Genomic DNA, 23,096 nt, shown 5'->3' on the forward strand with positions numbered 1-23,096 from the left:
AAGACCAATGCCAAGATTAGGGCAGCATTTTATTCCATGTCTCATTAAGAGAGCACATGGGTGGTGTTTAACTTAACAATGTCAAAAATTAAACCAAATGAAGGAAGAGCGCCTCAGTGGGGTGGTTGATATGGTTTTTGCGTTCCACCTCGGTGGTTGCGGGTTCGATTCTCGGCCATTCCATTGAGGAGTGTGAGATGTGTATATCTGGTGATAGAAGTTCACTCTTGACGTGGTTCGGAAGTCACGTAAAGCCGTTGGTCCCGTTGCTGAATAACCACTGGTTCCATGCAACGTAAAAGCACCATACAAACAAACAAATGATGGAAGAACACTTTAACAGAAAATATGAAAAACTAGCTTTAGAAAATTAAATGAAGCACCGGGGCCAGATGGTATGAAACCAGTTCTACTATTCAGACTTCTTAGAGACTGCCACCCTTAAAAAATATAGGCCGAATGTTTTAGATAACACATGAAAGGTAGGAAAGTATAGAACAGCTGATTTAAATAAAAAGAACAACATGGCACCTAAGAAAACTCCTTGCTGTCAAAGATCGCAGGCCAATAGCATTAAATGATGTGTCAAAAACTTTTTGGGATATATATTGAAAACCAAAATCCACTTTTTAGAAATAGTAGTATAGAAGATGCAGAACTGCAATCAAGAAAGACGAATTAATAACTTTTTCATCTTGGAATATTGCATACCAGCAGCGTACAGAATAAAATACCTGTTTTTTTTTATGTTATTAATAGATTTTCAAAAAGCTTTTGATTCAGTAGATAGGGAAAAGCTCAAAGAGGCTATGACTGAATATAGACGTACATGCAGTAGCTAGGATGTAAACAAATGACACGGTCTATGCCACATCAATGTAAAGAGAAAAAAGGAGCCAAATGTAACAAGTGGCATAAGGTAGGATTGTAATGGATCAATTGTATTCTTCCTGTTAAGAACTTACTTGATCCCCGTGGAGGAATATTGTTGTCAATGCGCCTTATGCCATGCACTGTAGGCATACTTAAGGTATTTTGCAGATACCCTTTGTCCCCTAGCTTCAACCTCTTTCATTCTTTTTACTGTATTTACTAGCGCATATTCTCTTCTATCCTACTTTCCGCCCTCTTAACAATTGTTTCATAGTACAATTTCTAAGGTTTCCTTCTGATGCACTTTCTAAACGTTTTTTTTTTTTTTTTTTTTTTTTTTTTGACAGTTTCTGTTTCAGTGCTAAATAACTTCACAGGTCCCAGGACTTGGCAGTTGGCCTAAATCCTGTATTCTGTTCAATAACTTACTGATAATCGAAAATTAGAAAGTACAATGGAAGGTTTCGGGAATGAAATTACATAAATTGATCATAGCACTATAATGTGCAGACAATGGATTAATCCTAGGACACACCCTTGTAAAAATAAAAACATGAAAATAGGTGATTGTTGCCAAAACTGTATTGTCAAAACACTGCATAAATAAAATTAAAAGCAATAAATTCAATTATTATAATAGTAACATAGAAGGAATAAAAATAGTTAAGCAGATAAGATACCTGGGTGTGACAATCATCAACTCTAAAGACTGCTTCAGAGGACAAGTATAAGTTCCCAAATGAAAACCAAGCAGGTGGCAAATATGGCTAATGTAGTCATCAGTAAAACCTCTAGCAGGATGAAGATAGGAAAACTGTATGGAAAAGGATTAGTGATGCCATCCTATTCATTCATTTAATCCATCTCATCCAATCATATAATACTGCAACGCTGAATGACCTTTGCAGGCCCCAGCGCTTGTGCTATGCCCTAAATTCCATGATCGATCAATCAATTCATGTAAGCCATGGCAGTCATGAAACTGCAAGAAAGTCTTACATAGATAACCAAGTGTACAGGACAATTCTGAAGGCACCAAGGTACACAGCAAGTAACTTGTGCTTTAAGATTAAGTTCCGAATTGGGGCCATCCTGCCACTCAAGGGATATGAAGAATAAACTATTCTATCTGAAGCATACATTTGAGAGTGGTGGAAATAGTCTTCTATATAATAAGAAACCCCCTTTGATTCTGCAAATGAAAGACTATCTGAAAGAGTTAAACATAAACTTGAGGTAAATTGAACCAATTAAAGTTAAGCAATTAAAACAAACTATCAATAACTGGGACGAAAAGCACGTCTGAGAGAAGTGAGTGACAGGACTAACCTTAACAATCTATAGATAATACATATAAAGAAAACGTAGAGAGGAAACCTGTTATGAGAACACCGAAAAAACAATGCTGATTGTTAGGGCTAGATTAGACACACTAGAGTTGAACGATAGGAATAGGTTAAAATGTGAAGATACAAAATGTTTGTGTTTTGAAGAAATAACTGAGAACTTGGAACGAGTCTACTGCCCATTTTACAGTAACATTAGAAATAGATATAGGGTCATGCAGCAGCCATATCAAGATAATAAAGAGGTATTGATAGCTAATATCTTTCTGTTTGGAGATATATCGAAAGAAGAAATTGAAAATAGTAAGGAATTTATAAAATATTTATGGTATTACAGAAACAATGACATTAAACATAAGCAGAAGACTGGGAAAAGGAGTCGTTACAGAGGTAATCCTGCCCTCTACCACTACTACTCGCGCAAATTTTAAGGATATTTTCTGATTTATTGGCGATACTGGCTAGTTCAAGTTGTCAACTTGTTGTCACTATTCACTAGGCTAAATAGCTATACTCCAATCACCAGCACATGATGAAGACGGTTATGCCGTTTGGCGTTGTTCAGTAGCTTTGAAAAGGAGAGGACCATGATATCATCGTGTAAGTACCTTAACTCATGATACCTACTACCTAGGTACCTTACTATAGTAGGTAGTAGTAGTCTAAAACAAAGTTAGCCTTGGATACTAGGCTGGTATTTTTTTCTTTTTGTGGTGGCTTATAGGTATCTACATAGGTAGGTAGGTAGTACCTAGCTTACCTACCTATATGCCTTTGTATCATCGGCTAAAAAAAAGTTTTAGCCACTCAAATATTTTCTAGAATTGTTTAGTGCATTACCTAGTAGATGGAAACTATAGCTACAAAAATGCCCACTACCTAGCCTAATTCTACGGCAGGCCTGACCTCGTTTCTTTGCATTCGCTGGGTACAATGCAAAATATGTCTCCGTAGGGGGTAGTACCATCAGTGCACCTCATGCCGTGCACTGTAGGTTTTAGGACTTTAATTACCTATCTTTGCAGCATCCCTTCGGCCCCTAGCTGTACCCCCTTTCATTCCTTACTAGCTACTACCTAGGTACTGTATCTCCTTTCATGTTTTCTTTCTTCCTTCTTACTTTCCACCCTCTTCTAACAATTGTTTCTTAACTACAAGGTTTTCCTCCTGTTACACCTTTCAAACCTTTCAACTCTCATTTTTCCTTTCAGCACTGAATGACCTCAGAGGTCTCAGTGCTTGGGCTTTGGCCTAAATTATAGCTATAGCTATTCCATTCCAGTACAAAATATGGGGTCACAGATCAGTGGGGGGGGGGGGGGGGTGGGGGGGGGGGGGGGGGGCGGTTGGTGGGGGGGGGGGGCGTCCAGATTATTTCCTCATTTTCTCATTCACATGTGCCCACCTCTCCCATAATAGTCAGCTAGCCCTATGAGATTTAAAGATTTATATTCGCTAACAATCTGGTTACACCAGGCAAATAGCCTAGTAGGTTAGGTATCAGTAGCTATTGAAAACAAATTGTTCAAAGCCTCGTACTTTTGTGCTGAGTCATTAAGAGTAAAGATATTATGTGGTTGTCAAGCGTGTGAGATTTGACAGACCCCTTTCAGATGTGTATAGTACTTGTAATGGTTCCATATTGCAAAATAATTATTTGTATATATTTCAAATATTTTATTAATGATACTAGCAGTTTTACTAGTGTATCATTCAGTTTCATGATGAGAACTTGAAGTAGAATGGAAGTGTTCACTTTTGAAAATGTTCTAGTTTGGAGAAAATATAAGTAGGGTAAATGACTGAGCGATGACATAGTAGCGGCCACCGATCCTGGAATGCAGCCACCTTCCTGAAAAAGTACTTTAAATCGCTGCCATGAGCATCAGTCGAGAGTTGTGGCCCATCCAGGCAGCACACTGAGACCTCTATGCTCCTCTCGAAGTAAGTGTTTCTTGTAAATTATGAAATAATTGCATAATTCAAGTGGTTTTTCGGGAAGTGGCCGCTTTACAAGAGAGGTGGGTGCTATATCACCGCTCGGTCATTTACCCTAGATGCAGACCATTCACTTTTGTGTTTGTTTTTTCCAATATTTATGGGGACTCAAATGGGAAACTAATATATTTTTTAAGTATGAAAAACTATAAACAATGGCAGTGCATCAGTCAGAAAGCTATAAATCATAAATTACAATTTAATCAGTCAAAAAATACAAAGTTCATGTGCACCAACGGTCAAAATTACCCCAAAATTCAAATCTTATAAAAATGTAGCAAAGATAGTTACATGTATGCTTGCTACCCTGCTGTCCTACCTTTTGTAACATAATCTAATCTTGGAGGCCAGTTTCTTATCTCATTGGGTACCAAAACCCTCTCCCCCCTACTTAAAAGATTATAAATATCATAGAGTGCAATACAGAGATATATCCTAACCTAACCTACAGGGTTGTAGGTCCTTCTCAGCTTGATCCTTAGTTGGGATTACTGTTTTTTATGAGCCTTTTGCAGATGTTTGTAATATTCATTGATCTGCTCATTTCATGGATGTTTTGAAATATGTTTTACAGACAGATGCCCATCTTGACTTCAGCCCTCCCTATGTGAGCTTGGGGAAGATAAAAAGCATAAGCAATGCTAATCACTTAACCTGATTTAGCATGCCATTTAAGTCATAGTAAGGTACAGGGATACATCCCAATTAGACCTTCCCTAACCTATGGTACCAGGTCTTTACTTGGCTAAGGGGCAAAGCCACCCCCCCCCCTCAATTCTTAACCTGGTCAAGAAGCTAAGGGGCAAAGGCCCCCACCCCCCTATTCTTAACCTAGTCAAGAAGGCTAAGGGGCAACCTCCCATTCTTAACCTGGTCAAGAATAGCACTATAAATCATAAAATTGCAATACACAAATTGATATATAACACTTAGTAAGCATTAAAGTTATTTATAAATTTTTATATTTAGGAAGCTGGTGAAACATGGCAGATGGGAAGTTTTCTAAGCCAGCTCGTAAACTTCATGCAAAGGATGTCCTTGCATTGGAAAATAGAGGTGAGGTTTTAGTTTTGTTTTTTATATAAAGTAGAAATCTAAACCAAATGCTTTTGAATTTTTTTTTTTTTTTTTGCAGTGTTATTTTAGAACTTTTAGTAATAAATTGTCAAAGTTAATCTGAAGTTTAGTTCTGCTTTGTCAGTTATAATTTTACTTTAATAATTAAAAAAACTAATAATCTATTCAGAATCATAATTTAAAACTTATGTTGGGACACATTTCAAGGTCTTAAATGCTACAAATTTCTCATAAGAAAGAGAATATCTTTGTCTGACCACATGTGAACTTTTTATTTTCATACCAAGACTGGCTATATAAAAGTCATTTTGGGTACTAGGTGGTTTTGAGAATAATCAAATTTACATATAGATCCCTAATATGATATTCTTCAAGGCAATGATGTATTTTTAGGAGTATGTATATGCTTTACTGATTTCAAAGTGTGATGGCAGGTGCTAGGTGTCAGTAGTGTCTTCATTGGGCAGGTAAGTGATTGGTTTATTGCATCAAATGTGTTCGTGCTGAAATACAAAATGTTGTACCCTAAAATATTTTCATTTTTTAAAATCTGTCAGTAACAGCCAAATTTGGCCATGTGAAAGGGAAAACTACTGTGTTCTTATCTGCCTTTATTGCTGAAGTGTGGCCAGGCATCCAAAGTTATGGGGTTCATTAGTGGTACACTAAAGTATCCTTTTCTGCTCTTTTATGAAGAGTCCAAATATGTAGCTCTTATTTCCTCTTTTGCAAGCTCTGAAATTTAATGTCTTTTGGTTTTGTTCCACCTTTTTGTTATTTGATAAAAATGATTAATCTATTGTAATAATCCATTACATATATATAAGTACTAATATTTAAATTTGTGATTATTCTTACCTGCTGTTTAAGATAGCTTATATCTTCATGCTGATAGGCGAGTTGGCATTCAAACAAAAGATTGCATGGCTGCCCAAATGACAGTCTAGTACACCTGTCCTCCATCAGGTGTGTTTCGAATGTTTTAGCTCTTGTCAGAATTCTCCTTGCTGCCATTGTGTATAGGTGCTTGTAAGTATTTCATGGCTGTTTGCTGCCATCATGATACTGTACATTTATTTTCCTGGGAAGCCTTCCACTAGAATCAAGGCAAAGAATGTCAGGTTCTGTAGGAATAATTACAGTGTTAGCAGGATGTTGATTTTTTATGAGATAGATACACTGTTTGTGCCAGTTGCAATGGTATATGTAGTGTGACCTTCTTGAGCCTAGATATGAAGACGTAGGGATTTTTGAAGGACTTTCAGCTCAAGTTCGTAAATATGGGAAGTGAAGGGAAGTAGATAGATTGCAAAAGCAAGTAGTTAGTTCAGGTCTCCAGCCTGTCATTTCTTCCCCTTCTCCATGTCTTCTGTTTGTAATTATTCTTACTCAGTCTAGGCTTTTCCTTTGCCAGTGCTTTAGTACTGAAGCTTCCTCTTTAGCTTTGCCTTCTTCTCTCCTTTTTGTTCAGGAAAAGTGCATTGAGAAGTTAGAACAGGCTGTAAACCTTATTTTGGTAAGTACTACAAGATTAGTCTGAATTTGTTATTGATACGGTCAGAGTCCCCCCCTAGTGTGTGATAATTTTTTTAATTTCCCTGTAAGAGGTAATGTGTTGGTGCCCGAGCCTAGGACTCCCCTGTGACAGTTGGAGGAGTCCGCTGCCAGGGATCTGGGTTAGTTCTTGGGGCGATTTGATTCTGTGCCCTCCATCATCTGCCTTTCATTTTTTCATGCTGCGAGTCTCGTTTAATGCATTAGACTTTAAATTCTTTTGGTAAATTTTTATCTTCGCAACGTATGTGACTTCTACTGTCATTGGCATCAATAGGACATAGGTATAGACAGTGTTATTAATAATAATGTGTGTAGTAAGTTGTACTTATTCTGATGTAAAGTCTACATTCTTAGTTTATTATATGTAAACCAATCTCTTCTACAGCTATTGCTCATTCTGAATGTTTGTCTGCTATTCCTCTTTCTGCATTGAAATACACTAGTTTGTTTTTTACATACTTTTATTTGGCTATTGCCAAATCTCTTACTTCTGCCTTGATTAATGTTTCTCTTTCCAGTCCTACCATGGTTACAGTATCTTCTGTTGTTCCAAGCTAGATATTGTTTTAGCTACTTAGCTTTCAAAGAAAATGATGTATGAGAATGCTCTTAAGTCTGTTGTCACTTTCTGTTGAGGCAGGAAAGTCATTTTAACTTCTTTCCTTGACTCCCAACATTTCCCATTTTCTTTGATGCCTCATTTTCTTTTCCTGAGCTGACTAGTGTGGACTTAGCTTAGTTGCTTCAGACTGCATTTCTTTCTCCCTTTCATTGAGTTGCAGATGCATTCCAGATACTGCTTGGCTGCTGTCACCTCATGTCACCCTCTGGTGGTGGAAGAAGTTTGAATTAGAGGAATCCTCTTCTATTTGATTGGCATTTGCTGAAGCTCTGAGCATTGCTTTATCCTCATTTAGTCGAGAAAGAGGCTACGCAGAGAATAGCTCTAGGTTACTTTCGAGTAGTTCAGTGCCCTGTAAGTATTTGGAGAAAACCCAAGCTTTCTCCTTCAGTTAGAGCACGTGTTATAAGTCAATTCACATTCTGCCGCATAAAGCTCCATTTAAGTCTTGTCCTCTGGCATTTTTATAAAGTCACAGAGCATTGCCTCTTATGATATAGGTGCATAATCAACACTTGAACCATCTTGGTTTGAAGATTCAGTTTTCTTTATCTCATTCCTTTGAAGAGATGAACTAGAGACTGACAAGTGCTTTGGACATGCTGAAATGGAGTCTCTGTTTAGATTATTGAAGTTTTTATCTTTTACTATTGAACTTTTACTCATTATAATTGCTTCTTCTCTGTCAACTTAGGGAGGTTGAGGCAGTAGCTTAGTGATTGTGATGCCAGCTTGGAGTTTGTGGAGCCAGCTTTAAGTGGTTTTGGCACCAGCATGGATTTAGCAAAGAAGAGTGTTAATTTTTAACTTGCTCTCTCAAACCCATTTCTGATGCTGCAAGCTAAATGTTCTCTTGCTTATACTTACTCGGTTTGGAAGAAGTGAGAACACTTATGTTCCTATCTGTAGTAAAGGCTTATGCTGCTCAGGATATGGCAGTTGTTTGTGTTTCTTTTGTGGGCCACCTTTTAAGTCTGACCCTCTTTAAGGTGATAAAGGAGGATATAGTGGTACTGGTCGTATTTTATATCTTTCAGAAATCAGTTCAGCCTTCAGGTTCCAGTAGATGGCCAATTGCAGACCTCCTTTCATGCATGGAGAAACTTAGGCGCAGAACCTTAAGTGGTGGAGGCACTGAAGAGAGTTATGATACCTTTTAGGTCCCATCCTCTGGTTTAGTCTCCTATAGTTGTTCTTTTGTGTCTTCTCCAGCAGACATGTCTAATTCTTTAGTCAGAGGTTGTATATTAGAGAGAATGAATTGGAGCATTTATCAGTAATTTGCTGGGACTTTACTTCTGACTTTTTCCTAGTACCAAAAGCAACCGGAGATTAGTGACTAGGGCTGGACATATCGAGAATGAACAACTTTGTCTTTCCCCATGAATTTTGGTTTTTCCAGCACGGTTTTAGTGACTTTCCAAAAGAAGGTTGGATGTTTTAGTGATTTTGATATTATATTTCTGTTGATATGTAAACAATTCATTATGATTTAACTCTAATTTCAGTATTTTGTGTTATAAATACTGTACTACTGGGTAAGTAAACCCATGATAAAATTGTGTTAAGATTTTATTAGTGGTGTTTAACTATTTTTCACATGTAAACATATTTTAAGAAATTGCAGGTTTGGCCAAGTGAGGTCCTATGGGTAATTCTGCTTCTCACTTTGTACAGGTATCAGCTGTATATGTAGTCACTTGAATATATCTAATAGAAAACTAGATTTTTTGGTTGTCTTTAGTGATAGGAATACACTGGAGACATCTAGCATTCAGTTCAGAGTGGGAGTTAGTGCTGGTAATACATATTATTACTGGATACCTGACAGGTTGGCAGAAGGAGAACTGAGGCTGGCATTAAGTCACAGACAACAGGTCAACCAATGGTGCCAGTACTGATTTTTGTGGTGATGTGATTCTTTCAGGTCCCAAGGAATGCCAACACAACCGCTAACAATGGAGGCCTTCATTTAGCATCTAGCTGTAGAATTCTTTTCTGTTTTTCTCAAGTTGCATAGCATTTCATCTTTTTAGGGTCATATCATTGTTCCTATGGGGCTGGGCTAAATAAGGGCATTTGCTTTCCAGTTCCACTAGCCATCAGGGGGCCCAGAAATATTCAAAGATTCTGCTGCAGTATTTTTAATGTCAGTAAACTTTTGCATCATCTTTGTGTAAGAAACCTTCAGTATACACCCTAGATGTTCAGATTAGTGCATAATGCTAAGAACTGTACAAAAATTTGGATTATCTGATATACTTTACATTAAAACTGAACTCTTCAGTCTAACAACCTCATTATGACAACATCTGAATCTTTTGTCCTTATTGTACTATTGTGATGTTTAAAGTATAAAGGATTTGGAAGAATAAACAAGTATAAAATACTCTGAAGTTTCTTTAGGGCAGTCGAGTTTTCTTTATTGCATATAATTCTGTATGAAAAACTCAGCCATGGCCCAGTGGTTTCCTGTGTTGTTGGCACCTATACTGGTGCCGGACGCACAATCATGGCTAACTTTAACCATAAATAAAACAAAAACTACTGAGGCTAGAGGCCTGAAATTTGGTTTGTTTGATGATTGAAGTGTGATGATCAAGATACTATTTTGCAGCCCTCTAGTCTTAATAGTTGTTAACATCGTAGGGCATACAGGAAAAGTGTGGACAGACAGACAAATAGCCTTCTCAATATTTTTCTTTTACAGGAAACTAAAATGGATTAATAGCTCTTGCTATCTAGTGAACTACCACTACGTACTGGATGAGATATAATTTTTTACTTCTGGCACTCACATATTAATTATGTTAAATTTAGATTGTCGTTGTCCTCTTTTTGCAAATAGTGTTTACCTTTATTAAGAAATGTGAAACCCTTCCAAAAGTTACTGTTTACTATTTAAATTTTACTTGATAGCTATTGATATCCAAAGATTTGCTCTGTGTTCTTAGATGATACTAAATTTTTATTATTGGTGTTATGTAACTCATGCTATAGTTCTTTAGTAGTAATAGTAGTATGTAATATAAGATTTCTTGGTTGATGATAAAGGTAATGGATGAGATTCTAAGAGAAAAAAGGATGGAACACAGTAAGGAGATTATATTATAAATGGAGTTTTAGAGAGATGTAGTGTTCAGCGGAGAGGAAAAAAAAGACAGAGGTCTCATAGATCGAGATCACTGGAAAGATGATGAGAAGAGATGGAAAATTTGCCATTATGTATGTCATGAATAATGATGTAAGATTTAATTTGTTGATATATTATTAGAAAAGATTAACATTTATTTACAGGTGGATCCTGGTATTATAGTGAAGATGAGCTATCATTTGTGGTTCAGATAATTTGGATACAAGGAGCAGTGGTTGCTTATAATCAGGAAAAAAGTGAGGTATGCACAACTTTGTTTTGTTTATCTTATTTTATACTCATTACATATTGATATTTTGCATACTTATACTAATCCTTTGACTGGCTTAATATGAATGGATATATGTAGTGTGTATTTTTTTAGTTCTTGATGGTTGGGCAAGCATAATGTGTAAAAGTGCCATATGATGTTATTTCACCAACACTATAACTTCAAACCAGACTACAAGGCAAGCCAAAATCTGATTTAAAGACTAGCAAACATATTTTGACTCATTACACAGAGCCTCCATTTTAAAGGGATTCTCCTATCTGGCATCCTATTTTAGATGGAGTCTACTAAACAACTGGTATAGCTTTTTTCTTACATTGCAATGTTTTTAGCAGTCACAGAATCCTTTTCCTGCCTACTTCAAGAGAACTTGACTGTCAACTTTCAAAGATCTTAACATGGTAGGGGGGGCCAGAGTTGCTTGGATCTTAGTCCAGCCTATGAAAAATATAATCAGAAGTTGCAAAGCAGTTTTTGTTTGGTCATCTCCAGATGAAGTTATCAGTTAATAAAATATAATGAATACATATACTGTACTATCCTAAAAGTATTTCATTTTTTCATAGAGGTAATTTTTAGACAGAGAGAGAAAGAGATTATTATTACTATTATAAAGGATTAGTTTATCCAGACCTCTGAGCCTAATAATGGCTCTTCTTGGGCTGTTTTTCAGGAATTGATCCTAAAAAAAAATAATTTGACTTCACTTAGAAAACCGGCTTTTTTAAGAACACGAAGATCTTATTAAATAAGGAATCTTTGCCTTCAGCAAGAATGCCTTTCAATGTTGGGTTTCAAAAATAAATGTTTCTTTGTTGGTTCCAAATTGGATACAAGCAGTCCCCGGCTTGAGACACGTCGTAAGCCGGAAAATCGTCAAAATCCTAAGAAAATCTTACTTTTAATGCTTTGAGTGTATTAAAAACTATGTAAACTGCATTTTTCATAAAAAAACCCACTAAAATATTGATTATTTTGCATTTTTGGAGTTCTATTTCTTCTGCCAGATCGGTGCCGTAACCCTGAAACATGTCATAAACCTGGAAATAATGTTAATAAAGCCCCTTTCCACATGAGGGGCAAATGCGTGGTGGGCAGACAGTTACCAATTTTGTGGTTGCACGGATCACGTGTATGGTCCAAGTCATAGATTCGCCTGCCTGAGCCTATTGCCTGCCTTGGACTGTTTGACTTGGTAACACAGCTAAAAAGCGAGAGAATTACAGGCAAATCCAAGTGCCTGTGTGTCTTTCCCCCTCATGTGGAAGGGGCTGTAGATTACATTAACTTTAAGATTTAACTGTTTAATGAGATTTCTAGTTAGAGTAGAACTTAAAAAAACATGTCTTATTTTTTCCAAATTTTGACTATTTCATAGACTGCTGATTTTATTTTTTGCTTGTTCCAGTTCTTAGCATGTACTGTTTTCTTTTTTCAGGTGACCTTGCAAGATAATGGATATAATGTAACAGTGACAAACTGTCATATTATTCCTGGAGGAAATGCATGGATTGATCAAGGTAATTAATTAATGAATTTGATATTACTGTATACAACTAAAGGCAGTTTTAATTTTTAATACTTTTTAAAAAGGAGTCTTGTTTTTTAAAAACTACTTTAAAGGAGGGGTAGGATGAGACCATCTCTACCCTAGCCTATTGAGAATTATATACTGTCCTCCCCCCCCATGTTTATGCTGTAGAAGACAAATACAATTATGCAAGACCTATGGGACTCCACCTCTTCCCTTCCTTGTGATACAGTCCAGGAGTTAAATTTTCTTTCCCATGGTAGGAATGTCTTGCTTTGAAAATGGTGTTGATGCTATTATTGTCCTTTCTTCTGTTGTTGGAAGGCTCCTTTAGTAGTGACTGAGGTCTTGTTTGGCTCTGATTCTCATCAAGCTTTCTTAGGCTGAGGAAGAGGAAACTCGCAAGGGTGTTGCCTAGATTCCTTTTTTCCAAGAACAGTATATATTGTGCAGTTCTGTTGTCAGTCTTATTCAGCGAGTTGTGTGAAAACACTCTTCTAAAAGGGTCCCAACAGAGGGTAAGAAAGCAACAGGGAGGTTACATTGGGGAGCGAATTGTTGGATCCCAACAATGCTTCCTTTAAAGCCTTAATGTGACACTCCAAAAAGTCACAGTGCTCCCAATAGGGTCCACATATGTGTTTTGGCTACTGCAGTGAACATTGTTCTGTAAGACACTGGAAGCTCTTTAATAGATTGAGCCTAGCATCACATTCAGCCATGGCTATCCCAAGATTTTTCTTGCACGGGTAAAAAACCTGTTGGGTAGGCATGTCCAATAGAGTTTTTTCCTCTCATAAGGGAGGAAAAATGTTGCTCATTTCTCTGCAGCACTATCAGATACTGGGACGTTGGAGCCCTATGGCATTATTTCCACCATAAACTTGTTTTCCTGTCGTCACAAAATTCTAAAATTCTGTTGTCACGATTGGTTGTTTCAGAAGTGAAGAAACAGACGGCTGATGCCATCCCAGAGAGGTTATTGGTTATGTAAAATTGTTGTTGTACTATATTTTCCATTAAACTGGAGACAGGTTGCTTCTGTGGCTGTCTTTTAATACAGTTGCTTCTATTTGGCTTTCATTGATATATTATTAGGCAGGGTAACTGTGACCTTCAACAGTTCCTGAATTCCTATTGAAGAAAGGACCAAGCATCATTAAGTATTAAGAAGGCCACTCTTTCCTGAAATTCCTTTCATTAATGAGGTGTTTTCCATCTGGTAAAAGGATGCACATTGAGGTGTCTTGCCAAGGGTTATCAGTGTCATTCTCTGGCAGATATGGATGCCCATATACTACATTCTGGTTTGAGGTTTTGTTGTCCGACCTGGTCTCAATTGTTGCCTGTCGGAGCTCTATTGGAGATCTAGACAACTGATTCAACTTCTTTTTGGGCTTAAGTTTTTTATTACCCTGTTCCCATGACCTCAGATTTCTTGTGAAAAACCTATCTATGCCCGGACACTGTGCAGTGTCTCAATCCTCTAGTTTAAAGAATAAGAAATTTGTACATATCATGCCGGATTCCTTCCAGGTCAAACCTGAATTCCTTTTGAAAGTCACTGATAGCATCTCTGTGCTGATGCTCAGTAGCGAGTCCTCAAAGGAGTAACAATCTTGTGGTTATCCTTGATACTATTCATGATTTAATTCTGGAATTCTGATAGTACTGCAAGGGAAGCCTGCATGAACTGATGAGCTAAGGTAGTAGTCGTATCACCACTACCTGGCAGTATATATAGAAAGTGCAAGCTGAATTCCCTATTAGGGAAGCCTGCATGAACTAATGAGCTAAGGCAGTTGTATCATCACTGGAAGTATATCATGGAAGCCTGCATGAACTGATTGAGCCAAGGCAGTCATATCTCCACTGCCTGGCAGTATAGAGAATACAGCCAGCGGAATTTCCTATCAGGGAAGCCTGCATGAACTGATGAGCCAAGGCAATCATATCATCACGATAGAAAGTACAGCAAGCGGAATTTTCCTATCAAGGAAGCCTGTATGAACTGATTGAGCCAAGGCAGTCGTATCATCACTGCTTGGCAGTACTATAGAAGTCCAGGATAAATTCACTATCCCCTAGAAGGTTCAGACACTTCAGATGGGGTTGGGTGGACCACATCAGGTCCCCTCAATATATGTTTGCTGTATGGGAAAGGCAAGATTTATTTTTGGAGTAGTATCTGTTTCATGTACAGCAAAAGACTGCCCTCTAGACCCTCCAGATCCAGAAGGGAAATATTAGTGGCTATATCCACTTCACTTCAAGTATCAGTGACCACTCTCGCAAGGAGAAACTCTTAAGGACCCCATAAACTGAACAGTTGTCTGAACAATTGTTGTTATCAACACAGACACACACAAACACACACTATTCAAGACAGTGTGAATGATCTCCACACAGGTTTCAGTCTGAACAGAGATTTTGTCTTGGGAAGACATGGCATCATCTATAGAAGAGACCTGCAAGATAGTGTTACACTAAGAGCTGTTGCTGCCACCTACATTGTGGCAGAATTAGGAAAGCCTAAAAAAAGAAAAGGAAATGGGTGAAACAGTGGTTGACTAGGAGAAGTGAACTTTCTCACAATGCTTTGCTCAAGGAACTTGCTCAAGAACTAGGAGACTACTATTTTTTTTTTTCTTCTTCTTTTCTCCCAAAGGCATGGCTGTTCTTTTTACAGCTCTATGAATTCTACCCAGAATCCCTATCTGCTAATGTAGAATTCATTCTGTGGTAGTCTAGGCCTACACAATACATCCTTACACATCAAGGGTTGCTGAGATACTGAAGATAACAGCAGACAAAACACATACATTGTACGACCTGTGTATGACAGACATAAGTCACAAGCCAGCAAATTAATCCTGACAGATTCCTGCCGAGATCGTTCAGACCACGACACTCTGCCCACTTTTAAATTCAGACAAGCCCATACACATTGTTTTTCCAAATGATACTGACAATCGTTCAGTGTAAAGGGGCCTTTAGTCTCCATCAGAGTTGTTGAAGTTGGAGTTCCTAGAATCTCGTTTTTGGAATATTGGCTCTACTAGGAGAGGGATGGAAAACACACTGCCATAGTTCTGCCAGAATGGTGTACAGTAGTCTCCTTCCGTACTCCTATTGAAACCTATAACCCATAGAGACAGCTCTTTCATCATTTTAAACTTGCTGCAAAAGAATTTGGCATATTTCACACGTCCAGCCACTAACCAAATTCTCTATTCCTTCAGGGGCTGGCTTGTGGCAGGTAGTCATGAGCCATTTTCCACAGGTGAAAAGCAGACAGCAATTGACTGGCATAGGTAATGTGTAGGTCCTACATATAGTTAACCAGTAGTAATCAAAGGAATAAGTGTTTAATAAAAAAAAACTACTTGGTGTTAGCTACCTGTATCACTGTATAGGCCCCAAGCACTTCAAGTTAACCCAGGCCTACATGGTCATAAGTACATACATATAGTTTGATGTACGGAAACATAATCAATGGGTCATATCCACAAGATACTAGTAGTAATGTATTAAAATACTTCAACAATATTGTCTTAAAGGATTTGCTCAATTAAGACAAAACTAAATGGATAGCCATACTGCATATTTATACATATTTCTTAACCTTTGAATCCCGGTCTATTCCCAAGCATCAGGTAAAGGTTATGTAGCCTATAGGCTATGTTAGTTAGTACGTAAATAAAATCAATAATTATTGGAAATATTGTACCAAAAATACATAAAACCAGTATCTCTAAAATTTTAAAATGTTTGGCAAAGCTCATCCTTACGAATAAGTACTTTTGTATTTCCCTTAGGAAAAATATAAATGTCACAATAATTTTGTCAACACCTGTGACATCACTACTGGTGGAGTAATACCTGCTGGAAGTACTAGAGCTATCTGCATAATGTATTCTTTTAACATTGAAGAGAACCACAATATTATGGATAACTGGGGAACTGTCGATATCACAAAACCATTCCGTCTGATTATAAAATACCTCAGGAAACACTGGCTTTTTTTTTTTTATTAGTAAACACCAAGGCTCATAAGTCAAGCACAATCACACCTATGTTTCGTAAACAAGAAGTTGGGCTAACCTGTACTTCACATTATCATCTATCAATGTTACAAAGGTCATTGTCTAAAAAGTTTCAATAACAAAATTGTCTAATATTATGCCTTAATGCTATTCTCACTTTATTAAAAAAGAAAAAACAGCACAGCAATTACAGCATAGCTTAGCGACTAATCTACCTTCCCACCTTGAAAGAGGCCTACTGACTTCCAATTTAAACAAATATAATCTGTTTAAATCTTAACAAACTAAAACTTTTCACTGGTTCTTAAAACTAAGTACTTAGCTTGAATGACAATACAGACCAGTGTGTAATGAAGATGGCTGGGGTGTGCTGTTGTCACATCTGTGCAAGTGAGATGTAGTGAACTGAAGTAGTTTTAAGACAGGAGATAGTAGAGCCCTCCTGACCCCGAGGTTCTTTATATTCTATCATTGTGCCAGCAAGCACTTTCTGACTGAAACCAACTATAAGAGAATTCTTTGTATTTGTTGGTCAGTGGAGCCTGAGGGGACCATTAGAGTGTAACTCCTTTGATGTCTCACAGCAGCTGACAAAAAATAGGTTTTTCCATCAAAATCTGTTTCCCACCCTCTCTTCAAGATTTCTTCAGATGTTGAGACTTGAATCCTAGTGGAGATGGTGTCATCTTATTCATCAACCTTCTATCTGGAGACTAGGCTTCTCTTCTTTACATTGAATTGCCAAGTTTGTTTGATAACCTGAAGACCAGAAATTCAGAGCAGTGTTTGGTTTCTGTGACCACCTGAGCATGGTACCAATGGTGACAGTTTGTTATAGGCTGATGACCTGTTGCTAGCTGGTTGAGGTTATGTAAGTTTATCCCTCAAGAAAGACACTGGCGTCAGTGTGAAAATCCATCATGAATGGGGACTTTTATTATACATAAACTTGAAAACCACTGGTCCTCTTCCTTTTTGTTAGCCAATACCATGGATTCTTTGTCTTTTGGGAGAATCAGACCTTACACTATTTATGTTAAGGCAGTAACTGGGTGCACTCATTGAAGTGAGGTTAGTTGTTATGGGTGACATGAAATGGCCATGTCCCTCACAATGGCATACCTCTTATTTTTTATCTAGTAGGATAAAAAAGCAAGGCTCTATGAAAAAATACAAACGGAAACACACCAAAAAACGTCAGCGAATGGATGTAGTATACACATCAACTATATCCAGTTAGATGATGGGAGTGCAGCACATGTGCCTCCTTCACGGTGGCTGAAAGAAAAGTGAAAGCAATGGTTGGTGAGAGAAGGATACTCCCCCAACTACACATTGTTAACCACCTTGATACCAAGTTTTCAACCGTTTCCACCTTGTACTGCAAGATATTCCTGTATACTTTAAGGCAATAGTTTGTATTCCTGTAGGAACAAATAGTTTTTTCATCACCTACCTTACTAGATACAAAATTTATTTTGTTACAGATACCATATAGAAATGTTTCACAGGATATTGTTTGAAAAGTATTTTTTTATATCAATACAAAGGCTTTAACACTGAATAGCTTTCCAGAAGGTTTAAAACTTATACAATTGCAACATTAATAAAACTGACTGTACTTTCAGGTAAATACGTGATGGCTGTAGGTGAACTCGACAACAATAGCACAGTAGTGAAAATTAGAGCAATTAAAATAGCTGACCTTTCTGATAATTCTGTGCATCAGCAAACCTGGAATGATGAAGTTACTGAATTGAAAGCCTTGATGAGAGAAAATAAACCTCTTTGTAGATGAAGGAACTGTTTATGACTTCATGTTTATACTTTCTACATTGTAACTGGATAATATTGTATGTATTAATTTTCTACTTCTTATTATAGTTATATAATTTCCATACTCTGCATTACCTTACAGAAACTCCTCAGTATGAAAAGATAAAATCATGAGTAGTAATCTTATTATCACTTACAAAAGTTCTTCCACACAGTATTCCAGGTGGAAATTGCACGAGGGGCGATTACTCTCATGGCTGTCAACATTAACACAGTATATATTTTATTTTTGATTTTTGATCATCGTCATTACTAACATGCACAGACAGCTCAGGGGTAAATTTTTACAGATAATAGTGTGATCTTGTACAGATTGTATAGCATCATTTTTTATATTGTGTAAAGTACTTGGGATTTGTGTTTTGCCTCAAATCTGACACAAAGACAACTACCAGGACCAGAACAGGTCATCAATTCTGCTTCCTTTAAGCAATGCAGCAAAATTGCATAGACTATCTTGTGAGTAATGGTTACTCAGTCTGAAATCCATGCTCTAGAGTCTAAAAGCTTCTCAGAAAATGACATAATGAAATCCAATTTGGGAAAAAATATCAGAGCTAAGGAGTTCTTTCTTCAAAATTTTTGAAAGACTGTCCTCAATTCACAATGGAATGAAAAAATTCCTAAATCATACCAATTATGAGATCACTTACATACAGCACTTTCACATCATGAGATGGCCTATGTGTGGTATAACTGAAATTACTTCTTCCACAGTCTATCAATCCATTACACACAGCTACCTATGAAGTTTCTTTAAGTTTGTTGAGAAATTAACAGTAGGTTCTGTATTTCATGTTAACCAAGGAGCCACTTACCTTGAGTTAGATTTGATAGCTAAGGTAACTCAAGAGGAAGTTAAGGTTTACTATTAACTTAGATGTTTACTATTAACTTGATGTTCACAACATAAGTCACCTCCAGTCCGTCATTTAACTTGAAGAAAAAAGGCAAATTTAAGTCTATTACAACTTTGGTAGGAAATAATTAATGGAGAAGTACGACACAAGCTCTTCCATTTCCCATAATGCATCGACAGAAAAATATTAAATTTACTGCTCATATGTTACAATGCAACGGAAAGCCAGGATAAAAGCAGCGTGATTTGTTCGATTAAATACTCAAAAGACGAACATTTCAGTAATTAAGTACTCAAAATATGCACATTTCAGAGCCACTCATAATTGAGAGTGGCAGAAAATATTTCGTGAGAAATGAAGATTACAGAAACATTACCTTTTCAGAAGTTATGTAATTTGTTATTATTCAATTTCAAAGACCACCATGACACTGGGCAACCAGATGTCAGGTAACTATAGTCTGCCAGTGATGAAAAAACCACTAATTCTTGGAAATCACACAAGCATGAAGTTCAAAATTTGATATAAATATGTTTCCATAAAATAACTTGGGCTGTTCAGAAAAAGGAAGTTACTCGATTCTAACCAATCTGTACCACCTAAAAGGACTTTTAGAGTCTCTGCTTATGGAAAAAATGTGCAAATGAAGATCTCGACCAGATAATAATTCCAGAAGTACACAAGATAGAGAAGAGGTAATTCAACATTTCTAACCCTGTAAAGGGAAAACCCATCAACAGTGGTCATGAGTAATTCAGTAATAAATACTAATCATTCTCTAAAGGGAAAAAGTTTATCACTAGTAATTATTTCTGAATATTGAAATCTTGACACCATTTTTCCATAGAAAATGAAACTGCACAGTGACAAATGAAAACTGTTGATATATTTATGGAGAGCAACAACTCTGAGTTTACTTAGTTATAAAATGCACTTAACAATGTAGGTATAATCCAGACATACAAACATAGTAGCTGGTAGTAATCATCAGAGTAAAAAAAGTCCAATATTGTACTAAGATATTTAATAAAGATCTCCCAAAATTCTATTATAAAGTATCAAAGAAGATTCTCAAAAGCAAAAGCCAACTTTTCATAATCTATAACTTAAGTCAGCCCCAACCTATTTTCTAGGACAATTTCTAATATTAAAAACTGTTGTTGTGAAGAAGGAGGTAAGGACAGGTACCAAGATTGTTGTGTGCCACAATTTTTCATTTGCCTGCACAAATTCATATAGCCTTGGTAAGAAATTACACCAAAATTATGATATGACTCCTAGACATGAGTTTCACAATGATTTGAGTTACAATACGAAATATAAAGAAATAATAAAACTACCTATCCTTGAATGAATGACTTCTTGGCAGCAACAGCATCTATAGATTCTTTGTACTGAAAAGTTCTTAGAGAGGAAAAAATACAATAGAATACATCCTTCATTTACACAGCTGGGCCTACTTTCTAGGTTAATGCAACTTTTCTAATAAAAAAAGAACATGACCTTGGATGAATTTCACGTTTACATTTTTTATAACAGTAATTAATTATGTATAAAAAATATACATTAGGCAAGAAGTTACACTTATCTAAATATTACATTGCAAACTGAGTTAAAATTAAAAAATATAGTACATTCATGTAGCCGTTTTCCAAAAATTTTGTAGTAACGTATTATATCATATTCGTGCTTAATTCAAGCTACATTTTCTAAAGGTAACTAAAAATAACAACTGATGCATACAATGGCTATGGCTACACAATAGAAAAGTGCTGTAATATATAGAACCCCTGTCTTCAATGCTGTCACTAAAAAAAAATAAACTCATTTATTTAAAATGGTGGTAAATGGATGCCACTATTTTTTCTCATCTGTATTGATTCCATACTTTGTCTTGACACGATCCAGCTCTGCTTGTTTTTTCTCAGCATCAATCTTCTTGAAGGCTTTATTGGACTGTAAGAAAATACAAATATCAATTATCATTAAAAAATTTATTGATCAACACTCAACATATTAACAAGAGGGATGGATTATAAAAGTATTCATTCATTATATAAAATTCTTGAATAATACAACTTGGGTATTGTCAATTTGATCAAAAGCTGTAAAAAATTGTGGTAATTGGTTAGTAAATAGTACAAAACTTCTAAAAAATACAAATCTGAAGGCAGTTTTAACATTTATAAGATATTATGCAGGTCGTACATAGAATATAAAATCTTGCAGGTCAATTATAAGGATGTCAGCTGTAAGCTTAATTAAACCTGCACTATTAAAATACTTGGACCTTCAAGCATCTTACTGGAAGGTTAAAATGGACTATACTATATATGAAATATCACTTTCATATAAGTAACTTACCATGTAATTGCATAGTTGAATCCCACATTGAATAGGGCTGGGATACACGCACATATTCTACTCCAGAACATTAAGGAATCGTAATGACTTTGATATAGAAAAAATTAAATTTTTATAATGACTTTTCATATACACTTAGCAAATAATTACATAACTATAGTTTCTAAGCAGAAAGCAGCTAAAATTTGAAATTCACAGTAGCAATTCTTTTGTTTTGGTGTAGGTAACTAGCCCTACCCACTTTTGGAAAGTATATATAAAGTTATTTTACTATAAAAATGTAATTTTTATATATGTAACTTACCAAATATGTACTAATTACATAGCTGATTCCCCAAATTGATAAAAGGTGGGATGCAAGGACATATTCAACCACCAAAACATTAGAGTATGTAATGACTTTGGGCATATAAAAAATTTGCCAGCATTGGTAAAATGCTTGTTGTTCCTTACCTTGTAAGAGAGCTGCTGCAGGAAGTTACTGCCTCTGGTTGGCACTGATCTTATTTCGTAGAGGTGTGGTGGTATAGGCAAGAGTTGCCTACTACAAGAGTGGGAGCTTTAGGCAAAGGACCACTCTGATCACTAATAAATCATAAAAAGTTTGCCTGTCCTGGGCGCAGTACCATCACAATACACAACCAGACAATTTAAATATATAACTACACCAAAGGATACAAAACAAACACCAACACCCATCTATAAATATAAAACTGGAGGGTACCCAAGAACACAATACCCCCAGACTCCCCTTGAACTCGACAGCCTCTAATAAGGCGAAGAGATTAGGAGGGAAGGTATACTTCCTGTGTTCACCACCAACACCATGCCGGCCACAGTACTGCAGTTATTAAAAATCGTTTCCACTTCTTTCAAGTAAAAAGCTGCAAAAACTAACTCACATCTCCAATACGTTGCTTGAAGGTTAATGACATAGCCACAGCTCTAATATCATGAGCTCTAATCTTGAAAACTGGCAAAAGCACCAATTTGAGAATAAGCCTCTCTAAGCAGGTCCCTTAGGAAGAGAGAGAGAGCAGTTTTGTGTAGGTAAAACTTCAAAGCTCTTACAGGGCAAAGCACTATTTCTTCATGTTCTAAATCTAAGACATTCCCTAGAGTCTTAATATTAAAAGAACAAGGCCAGTGTTTTGACAGGGGTTTCATTCTTTGCAAGAAAACCTAGGGTATAGGAGCAGATAGCGTTGTCTTGCACAAAACTTACCCTTTTAGTGATTGCTTGGGTCTCACTAACTTTTTCGGCAGTCACTAAGGCCAGCAAAAATGATATTGTTAGTATACAATAAAGTTTTGTACATACTTACCTGGCAGATATATACATAGCTTACGACTCTGAGTCGTAAGCTATGTATATATCTGGCAGGGAAGTTCATGTACAAAAATGATATTGTTAGTATACAATAAAGTTTTGTACATACTTACCTGGCAGATATATACATAGCTTACGACTCAGAGTCGTAAGCTATGTATATATCTGGCAGGGAAGTTCATATACAAAAATGAGGTTTTCTTTGTCAAATTCTTCAATGACTGAATTGAG

General features: G+C 36.5%; 2 protein-coding genes across 2 annotated transcripts in view; one reads left to right on the forward strand and one right to left on the reverse strand.

The window, feature by feature from the left end:
* Positions 1-2,597: 2,597 nt before the first annotated feature.
* LOC135223563 (recQ-mediated genome instability protein 2-like) lies at positions 2,598-18,373 on the forward strand. The gene is made up of 5 exons (XM_064262078.1): positions 2,598-2,819; positions 5,187-5,273; positions 10,771-10,868; positions 12,337-12,418; positions 18,104-18,373. Exons 2-5 carry the CDS (start codon positions 5,201-5,203, stop codon positions 18,271-18,273), a joined length of 423 nt encoding a protein of 140 aa, XP_064118148.1. The 5' UTR covers positions 2,598-2,819; positions 5,187-5,200; the 3' UTR covers positions 18,274-18,373.
* A 1,807-nt stretch (positions 18,374-20,180) lies between these two features.
* Positions 20,181-23,096, reverse strand: part of LOC135223564 (splicing factor 3B subunit 6-like) — a 59,503-nt gene continuing 56,587 nt past the window's right edge. The window contains exon 4 of the mRNA XM_064262079.1: positions 20,181-21,127. Within this exon, the coding sequence (XP_064118149.1) occupies positions 21,029-21,127 (99 nt within the window). The 3' untranslated portion in view covers positions 20,181-21,028. The remainder of the gene's footprint in view (positions 21,128-23,096) is intronic.

Source organism: Macrobrachium nipponense, chromosome 10, assembly GCF_015104395.2.
Source record: "Macrobrachium nipponense isolate FS-2020 chromosome 10, ASM1510439v2, whole genome shotgun sequence".
In the NCBI taxonomy this organism is placed as follows: Eukaryota; Metazoa; Arthropoda; class Malacostraca; order Decapoda; family Palaemonidae; genus Macrobrachium; species Macrobrachium nipponense.